The sequence below is a fragment of the Aegilops tauschii genome, chromosome 1 (assembly GCF_002575655.3).
Source record: "Aegilops tauschii subsp. strangulata cultivar AL8/78 chromosome 1, Aet v6.0, whole genome shotgun sequence".
Taxonomy (NCBI): Eukaryota; Viridiplantae; Streptophyta; class Magnoliopsida; order Poales; family Poaceae; genus Aegilops; species Aegilops tauschii.
Genome location: NC_053035.3, coordinates 532,256 through 542,018, shown reverse-complemented (window position 1 = coordinate 542,018; position 9,763 = coordinate 532,256). Strand labels below are relative to the sequence as shown.

The 9,763-nt window shown below is 43.1% G+C and overlaps 1 protein-coding gene and 1 pseudogene across 1 annotated transcript; both read left to right on the top strand.

Annotated features, from left to right (window-relative positions):
• Positions 1-1,891: 1,891 nt before the first annotated feature.
• LOC109734560 (glycosyltransferase-like At2g41451) lies at positions 1,892-5,788 on the top strand. The gene is made up of 11 exons (XM_020293766.4): positions 1,892-2,282; positions 2,378-2,527; positions 2,609-2,661; positions 2,760-2,868; positions 2,970-3,104; positions 3,189-3,233; positions 3,745-3,932; positions 4,035-4,176; positions 4,380-4,426; positions 5,122-5,209; positions 5,309-5,788. The coding sequence occupies exons 1-11, from the start codon at positions 1,911-1,913 to the stop codon at positions 5,600-5,602; spliced, it is 1,623 nt and encodes a 540-aa protein (XP_020149355.3). The 5' UTR covers positions 1,892-1,910; the 3' UTR covers positions 5,603-5,788.
• Positions 5,789-6,144: 356 nt separating this feature from the next.
• On the top strand, positions 6,145-9,336 carry LOC109734583 (wall-associated receptor kinase 1-like; annotated as a pseudogene).
• The last annotated feature ends 427 nt before the right edge of the window (positions 9,337-9,763 follow it).

Genomic DNA, 9,763 nt, shown 5'->3' with positions numbered 1-9,763 from the left:
CAGCCAGCGTGATTTACACTGTAACAGTCCATGCAAATTAAGCGCGACATCTCCTGCACCGCACTTGTTCAGGAGAAAATACCCAACCCAACACAAAAAACAGCACAGTAAGATATGAAGTTCCGTGCAACAGTTACCACAAGGTTGGTAAAACCCACTGCTGTATACTACTCCCTCCGTTTCAAATTACTCGTCGTGGTTTTAGTTCACATTAATTTGGAACGGAGCGACTACCTATTTGCAGGCAGTTAGTAGCAGTCAAATATCAAAGCAAGAAATTTTGCTACTCATTTCTTCATTGATTACAGAACACAACAGTTAAAACTATCTCGCGACATAGTACCAACGCAGCCGCCAGCTAAGTCGTTGAGGGGCCTGGTCAAGGAGACGTGAGAGGGTGGTGGACTGGAGGCGGCACTCGGGCTAGGGCGCCCCTATGTCTCGCTTTAAGCAAGACAGGAGGAAGCTCCCGCGTCGGGGGGAGCCACAGATCGGCCGGCCCAGCCGCGCGGGAGGCCATGGCCTGTTTTTTTTGTTCTCTGTTCTCGTTTTTTACTTTATTTTTTATTTTTCTTTATACTTTAATATATATATATATATATGAAAAAAATCAATAACACATTTGAAAAATGTTGAATAAGTATTATAAAAATATTGAACAAGAATTTGAAAAATGTTGAGCAAGTATTTCCAAATACTGAAGAAATATTAAAAACGTTGAACAAGTATTTAAAAAATGTTGAATAAGTATTAAAAAATGTAGAACGAGTCTATTAAAAATGTTGAATAAGTATTTAAAAATGTTGAATAAGTATTACAAAATGATGAACGAGTATTTGGAAAAGGTTGAATAAGTATTAAAAAAATATTGAACAAATATTTTAAAAAATGTTGAACAAGCGTTCAGACAATGTTGAACATGGATAAAAAATATTGATCACTTATTAAAAAAATTGACATATACGAAAATGTAGAGTGAAAAAGAAAACAAACATAAGAAAAATCAAAACAAAAACTGGAGAAGAAAAAATAAAACTAAAAAAAAAGAAAAAGAAACAAAAAACCAGAGAACAATTTTTTTAGAAAAGGAACAAAAGAAAACAAGAAAAGGAAAAAAAACGGACATACCTAGGGTTTGTTGATGAAGCTCACCATGGCACGACAAACGCTCGAAGAATGTTTGGTTGAGTAATAAGAGCGACAATAACACAACATTCTTTCATCATGCACCAACACACCTCCTATCAAAAGCAGATAAAGCTTATCCACTATTTATTATTATAAACATTTTTTTATAAATTTGGTTAAAATATGGTTATCCAACCCACTCCATCCCTTCCAACCAAACAATAAAAACTGGCCATCACTACCACGTGGTTGCGAATATTCTCGACTAACTCAACCTTGCCCGCGAATCAAACACAACCCTAGTGGTTAACAGTGGGGTGGCGTCCGACCATGCGGCCATGGTCAAAATCGCTTTCAACCACTTTAATCTGGTTCTCGGTGCAAGCGAGCATCGTGAGTTTGCACCCAGATGAACTAGGCTCGTGCTAGGAGGACTTGGCCATCTTAGGCAATATTTGATTGCTATTTTTCTTTCAAACCATGAATTAATTAATTCCATCGTTCCAAAAGGCAACCATTAATTAGATAAGAAATTAAAACAATATTACCGGCGAATGCGTCGGACCCTGACTCAAATCCATCGACGACATTTAACCCTAATAAAGTGAAACCCAAAAATAACAGAAAACCAATAAATAAAAACAGCAAAGCCCATTCTTTTTTCCTTTTGGCAAAAGAAGGTTATGGCAATATTTGGCAGTAATTCATTTCATTGTTGGAAAAGGCAACCATTTACTTATGAAATAAGATAAAATCACAGCTAAAGAGAAAAAACGGTGGGGATGCGGCGGACCCGGCCCGAACCCACGGATCGATCGCACTCGGAAGGAATGCCGGCGCCGGCGCAGACTCCGTCCGCCGTTGCCGGCGGCGCTGGCGGCGCGGCGTGGCGCCACCTGCTGCTCCTCCTCACGGCGCTCCCGCTCGCGCTCGCCCTCCTCGCGTTCGCGCTCCAGTGGCGCGGCGGCGGCGTGGACGACGCCGGCTCCCGCTGGCCGGCTCGCCTGGCCGTGCCGGCCCCGTCGAGGCTGCAGGCCCTCCACTCCTCCGCCGCCTCCTGCGTGGAGGTGCTCGCCGCCTCCGCCGGCCCCGCCTTCCCCTACCTCCGCGGCTGGTCCTTCCACTTCGACGCGCCGGACACCCACCACCCCAAGGTACCGCCTTTTTCCAATCTCACCTCCGTCCTCCTCCTCGCCGGCCGCCGGCCGATGTGCCTGACCCGCTGATCTTTCGCCCTCCTGTCTGCCAGGTGTGCGTGCAGACGAGCACCTCCGCCGGCCTGGACCAGATCCTGCCGTGGCTCTACTACCACAAGGTCGTCGGCGTCGCGCACTTCCTGCTCTTCGTCGAGGGCAAGGCCGCCAAGCCCAGCGTCGCCGGCGTCCTCGAGTCCATCCCCGTGCGCTCCTCGCCTGAGATTTTCAATTTGACTCTGCTTGTTTGTTCTGAGTCTGGATCTATGTCTCTGTCTCTGTTTCAGGGGGTGAAGGTGGTGTACAGGACCAAGGAGCTTGAGGAGCAGCAGGCCCGGAGGTCCGAAACAATCCTTGCCGCCCGCGTGCCTCGTCGGCCTATACACAAATTCGATCATTTCGATACCCATTCTGATGATGCATATGTTTCACCTGCAGCCGCATCTGGGACGAAACCTGGCTCTCAGGATTCTTCTACAAGCCCTGCAACTACGAACTGTTTGTGAAGCAGTCGCTCAACATGGAGATGGCAATTGTAATGGCCCGGGTATGTATGTTTGTTTTCGGCTTATCACGAGTATTGCTAGTATTCATTTAGTGTATTATATTTATCATAAACAACGAAAAAGCGTTCTTTCTTCATGGTAGGAATCTGGCATGGACTGGATAATGCATCTAGACACCGATGAGTTGCTATATCCCGGTGGAGCTTCCGAGTATTCCATCAGACGCCTGTTAGCCGACGTCCCCGAGGATGTTGACATGGTTATCTTCCCTAACTATGTAAGTATGCTGCTGCTCCTAATTATGCCTGCCAGACTTCTTATGCATACAGTAGTAATTAACTTGCATGTCTGCACTCTGCAGGAAAGCAGCGTCGAGCGTGATGATATAAAAGATCCATTTAGTGAGGTAAACATTCTCTGTTTTTAAGAACATAATAATATCCACAAGCTCCGTTTGATACAATGTTGGCTGATGTGATATGAATTCTGTTTGTTCGGTTACATCTAAAGTCTGATACTGTGGTCTGATACTCTGATATTGTTGTTTACATTTGCTTGGAAATTTAGTTTTGTGCTGCCCTGTAATCTGGTCCAATTTCGATTTAGCCTAGTATCCTTGAATTAAGTTTTACCTGTTTTTCTTAGTGTAGACTGGCCACGGGCCTAGCTAATTTAGCAAATTATTCCAAAAGAAAAGAGAAGCAAATGAAAAATAATCTTAGGCCTCCGATATGTGCAACAATTCAGTGCCAACAACAGATTATGCCTTTTGACATTTTTTGCTGTGTCTAGCCTTTTTTTCAATAAACTGTACTAGTATCTTGCCATTTTTTAGTATGAAAAAGATAATCTCATATACAACTAGTGATCAATCATATACAACTAGCTAATTTATTTACATTGCAATATCTTACCAGGTGTCTATGTTCAAGAAGAATTATGATCATCTCCCCAAAGATACTTACTTTGGCATGTATAAGGAAGCAACAAGAGGCAATCCCAACTATTTCATCACTTATGGGAATGGAAAATCTGCTGCGCGAATTCAAGATCATCTCCGGCCAAATGGTGCACACAGATGGCATAACTACGCAAAGAGCCCAAAGTAAGGACCTTTGCCCATAGCATCAATTTTTTTCAGAACGTAACTGACAGTGAGATCAAGCCGAAATTGATTCTTATAATATTGTTGGCATGTAACTGACAGTGAGATCAAGCTGGAAGAGGCTGCAGTTCTGCACTATACATACACCAAATTTTCAGACTTAACATCTAGACGTGATCGCTGTGGATGCAAGCCTACAAAAGAAGATGTTAAAAGATGTTTCATGTTGGATTTTGACAGAGCAGTAAGTAAAGCTACTTGATTCTCTTGCAAGCTACTACCAGATTTTTGTTTGTCGATTTTTTTTTCCCATTGCACTAGTCCCTTTCCCCTCCAGGATCTTTTGCATTTTACATTCTTATACTAGTGGTTCTGCTTCCTCTTCCATGATTTAGTTTGCTACTGCTGCTGCTACCCTGAGTTCTGACTTGAGCATTTACTATGCAGGCTTTTATAATTGCATCAACTGCTAGTGAAGAGGATATGCTTCGCTGGTAATTTTCATGGTCTCCTTAGTATCATAAATTCTGTTCTAACTTGGCTTAATTAATCTAAGCCATCAAACAAAAACACTTTCTGATTTCTAGCATGCACCATCAATGATACTCTGACGGAAAATATACTCTCCTGGACATTTACACGATCTCCAATTCTTCACTCTGACATTAATATCTGTCATGATCATGATCACAAACATATATTATGAAAGTATATTTTTTAGTAAATTTGGTCATACCAATTTCATGTGGCCAATTTAGTTTTTTATTGATTGATGAGCAAAACTAAAATAAGTTAATCAGCGGGCACTCTAAGAGCATAAAGCAACAAATCAGGAAAAGATAGCTACTGCTACCGCCCCTGAGAAAACTGCAGGAATGGTCATGGAAATTTCGTTTTCTTTTTGCCAGATAGGTCATGATATATTTGACCGTGTATCATAAATTCAACTAAAATAATGATCTTTGTCAGGTAAACAAACAACTCAAATTTTTTCCGTGAGTTGTTCTCCAAGCACTCAGATCAGATGTATAATGATTTATCATTGCAGCCTGTAGCATGAAAGTACTAGCTGACGTTAATGATTCGCAGTTGGCCATTTATGCCTTTTTTTAAGAGATATGGTATTCTTCGTAATGATCCTAGACATCCCACACCTAGTATGACTGTTGGCTGATTGCTCTTTTGTCAGGTACAACGAACGTGTCGTGTGGAACGATAAGCAGCTCAACCTGAAACTTCTGCGAAAAGGAGTGTTAACTCGCATCTATGCGCCAATGGTACGCAATAAGTAACCATAGCCACACCATCAAAATGTCAGTCATATGTAATAATACAGTAATATTCATACGCTTGACACCTGTGCATTGTTCTATCAGGCGATCGTGCAAGGCCTGCGGGAGTCTGGCGTCTTCACCTCTGTCATTGCAGCAGCCGTGGACAATGCTAAAGTTGGACAGAAGGAAAGCGTTGACCGAAACAGCACCGATCATGACCATGAAGATGAACCTAGGACATCATTCGTCGCAGCTAACAACGCTCGGAAGATCTTGAACGTCGTCGAGCCCGCCCCTGCCTACAGGGACAAGGACGGCGGCGCGTCCGCCGCTGTTCCCCCTTTGTCGCCCCCGGGTTTGGATGACGCGCGAGGGGAGGGGCTGGCTAGGTGGTGACTTGGATCGGGATGAAAGAATTCTTTTTGCCCATGTAGGTTGGTCAGCTAGTGACAAGAAGATGATCGTGGATGGATGGGCAGGCTAGCTAGTGACATGATTTTGGTGATCAAAGGACATATGTTATATCCAGAATATATATTTTCATGGTTGGTCAATATATAGAGTGATTTTGGGCAGGACATATATGCTAGTATGTGCACCCATCTTTTTTTTTAGTAAATGCTAGTGAAAAAAAGATGATGCTACATGTACTTACAGAAATATAAGGTGTACAGAGCTGATGCGTGATGAATCCATGCTCCCTCTTTCGCAACGAAGTGGATTTAATTGATATGTAGGTTCGCACTTCTGGGCTAGCCTAATGGCGGCAAAGAAACATCTCTTTCGCTTTGGGTCTTTTGCGATAAAAGACGGGTCGGAGATTCGATTCTGGGAAGATATCTGGCTAGGCAATGCCAGTCTCAGAGAACAATATCCAGCCTTATATAACAATGCCAGGGGGGATGTTGGATCCATGAGGAGGAATTGTTGGATCTGCGATGGGAGGCAGAGGGGAGAAGGAAGGGGCGAACGAGCAGGCTGAGGTGGTGACGACGTGAGGAGGGGGGCGCTTGTGCGTGCTGTGACGCGAACACACGCAGGCGCCGACGAGGAAACGGCGTGGGTCGCTCGACCGGCGAGGACCAAGTGACGGTATGGAGACGATGTGGTGGGTGTAGCGGCGGACTGAGGCGGCAAAGGCGGCGACCGATGCTGCTGGGACAGCGTTGAGGGTTTAGACGGCGGCGAGGGGGCGGAGTGGAGACGAGGGACGAGAAGGTTCTGATTTGGGGATCTGAGCCCAATAACCCACAGGTAAACTGCCCGAGCGCGCGCGGCCGGATTCCTTACCGCGGGAAGGCCTTTTTAGCGGGAGGCCAGAGCGCGAAAGGCTAAATATTTTTTCTGTGGGCTAAGGACGCACAGGAATATTAACTTTGCCCTGTGGGTGGCTTCGGGCCCGACAGGAAAATAATCCAAACCACAGTATAATTCGCGTTTCTGGTAGTGCGTATACGGTCATGTTCCCTTGTACTTCTCGTGCACGATATCTTTTGCCAGACCACCATCACGCCGGACAACAACCTCGGCAAGTTGTTAAGCTTTTCGATCAATGGCGAGGTCCCCAACGAGCGGTGGGAAGACTACCCGTGCTCCTACGCCATGCTGGTGGACATGGAGGGCGTCCAAATCGCGCTCGATTTCGCCGCCGGGAACACTTCGTGTCCGGCCAAGGGACGGTCACCCCCTTCGGACTACGCCTGCGTCAGCGGCAACAGCTCTTGCGCCAACTCAACACATACTCCTGGCTATATATATCTGCAAGTGCTGGGACCATTACGCCGGCAACCCTTACGTCACTCACGGATGCCAAGGTACATACATGCATACATACACACATCATTGCTGATTGGTTAACTCCCGGAAGTGTTGATTCTTCAGATATTGATGAATGCAAGCTCCCGCATGTGTATCCCTGCTCAAATGGCGGGATCTGCAAAAACAGGCTCGGAGGCTATGACTGTCCATGCAAGTTCGGGATGAAAGGCGACGGCAAAGCCGGAACCTGCTCAGATACATTCACTCCAGCGGCCAAGGCGGCTGTGGGTAAGTACTAAGCTACTACTGCACTCCACTGTATGTGTGTGTACATGCATGTAACTATGTATGCATCATTTTCGCAAAACAAAAAAACTATGTATGCATCAGTACGCAGCACCCCAGGTGAGAATCTTTTCTTTTAGAATCAAAACCCTTTGGGTATGCCACATCACGAAAAACGTTGATCTCAAGTGCAAACTATAAACCAAAATTTGTGTCACCTAGATCATTCACCTTCAGTTATGTTTTTCAACTAGGAGCTTGATTCCATATGCAAATAGAAACATGTATTGGATAGGTGCACTACGTGTACATCACTTGATGGATACCAGCCGCATATATAATTTTTCCTCTAGTGTGTATACTGCTTAATTTCTACAAATAACCTGACTCTAATGTATGAGCTACTCCGCCTTGCCAAATTATAGAGCATGTAATTTTTTTCTTCAAAGTCAATCTTTGTAAATTTTGACCAAGTTTATAGGGAAAAATTCAAAAAATATGAGCATTTACAATACCAAATATATATCATATGAAAATATGCTTTGTGATGAATCCAGCGGTATTAATACAGTATTGTAGATGTTGATATTTTTTCTGTAAACTTCATCAAAATTTTACAAAATCTGACAGTTTATACGCATTGTAATTTGGCAAAGACGAAGTACAGGATTCCATTATCTTCTGCACACTTCCCTCCGAGTTTCAACCCCTTCCAGTCTTGATTTAGATTCATTTTTTTTTCTGAAATTCTAGTGGCAACTTGTTTTAGATTCTTAGTAGATCAACATACGAATCATTTTACTTAGTTATTATGTTAAACATACCTGATAGATTTGTACATGATAATTTAGTGATATGTACTAATCAAGTTTGTTTCTTGTCCATTAAGGTGCCATTGGCGGTATTCTTCTCATGCCGGTTCTATCATTTCTTGTTATTCTTCACAAAGAGAAAAAGAAGACGAAAGAATTCTATAAAAAGAATGGTGGCCCTACATTGGAGAAGGCAGATGTCATTAAACTTTTCAAAAAGGGGGAGCTCAAGCCAATTTTGAGGAGTAGTAACTTAATTGGAAAAGGTTACTTTGGTGAAGTTTACAAGGGCCTTCTTGACAATAAATTAGTTGCAATAAAGAAGCCGATTAATGGTAGTGTGCTAGAGAGTGAACAATTTGCAAATGAAGTCATAATCCAATCTCGAGTCATTCACAAGAACATTGTTAGGCTCATTGGTTGTTGCCTTGAAGTTGATGCCCCCATGCTGGTCTACGAGTTTATCTCTAAAGGTAGCCTCCTTGACATCCTTCACAACAGTAATAACAAGGTGGCTCTCAACTTGGATACACGTTTAAGTATTGCAGCACAATCAGCGGATGGTCTAGCTTATATGCACTCAAAAACAAATAGTACAATTCTACATGGTGATGTTAAACCAGCGAATATACTCTTGGATGATAACTTTGTTCCCAAGATTTCAGACTTCGGCATATCTAAGTTGATTCAGAAATACAAGCAGCACACTGGACAAGTCATCGGCGACATGAATTATATGGATCCAGTATATCTACAAGAAGGCCGACTCACTGAAAAAAGTGATGTCTATAGTTTCAGAATTGTGATCCTAGAGCTTATTAGTAGGAGGAGGGCCATACATTCTGAGAATAATAGCTTGGTAAAGGGCTTTCTTGACGCTCATAAGAAACAGAATAAATCGACTGAGTTTTTTGACAAGGAAATTGCAACAACAAAAGATTTGGAGCTTCTTGATAGTCTAGCAGGTATAGTCGTGGAATGCCTTAGCCTTGATGTAGACCAAAGACCAACGATGATGGAGGTAGCTGAGCAACTGCTCATACTAGGCCGGTCTCGTAAAGTGTAGGGTGTTTTTCACCGTTAGTTTTTACAAAATCCTTAAAAAAGGGGGAAGCCGAGGTCATATTTGTAACAATGTTTCTAAGGTGTTGAATGTTTGTACGCTCCATTTGCAACTGTGTTTCAAAGCACTATAATTTCACCAAATTTGTAACCATGTTACACATCATACATCCTTTTGCTTGCACCTGTAGTGTTGTTCGATGAGAATTTTTTAACACTACGAATAGTACCAAAATAAGGAGGGAGGATGATGCAAAAATAAAAGTTGTCTAAATTGTGACTTGGACTAATAATATTTAGTTGTACACATGGAACAAGAAGTGACTACGTGTACGCGCCTATATTGCATGTGTAGGCATATGAACTACTCCTAGCCAATGTGTTAATGGGCGAATGGACAGCTAATTAAAATTAGCCCAGTGCATGCATGCACGCACGTAGAGCTCGTACAAATATGTACTCTTTTTATTGCATGGTAATATGTGTCTCATTTATAAAATAAAGATCCGGTTACCAGGCACGTAAGCACCGAAATTACAAGACTGAAAAGATAGGATAATCCTATGCAAAATACCAGTGCCTGTTCCTCTCCTTCGACACCACCGAAACGGCCACCAAAAGGAAAGAAAACAGATCACCT

Coding starts and splice junctions, on each gene's coding strand:
- LOC109734560 (XM_020293766.4), top strand. CDS start 1,911: ATGCGGCGGACCCGGCCCGAACCCACGGATCGATCGCACTCGGAAGGA. Junction 3,105..3,188: donor TGGTTATCTTCCCTAACTAT/GTAAGTATGCTG, acceptor TGCACTCTGCAG/GAAAGCAGCGTCGAGCGTGA. Junction 3,234..3,744: donor TAAAAGATCCATTTAGTGAG/GTAAACATTCTC, acceptor ATATCTTACCAG/GTGTCTATGTTCAAGAAGAA.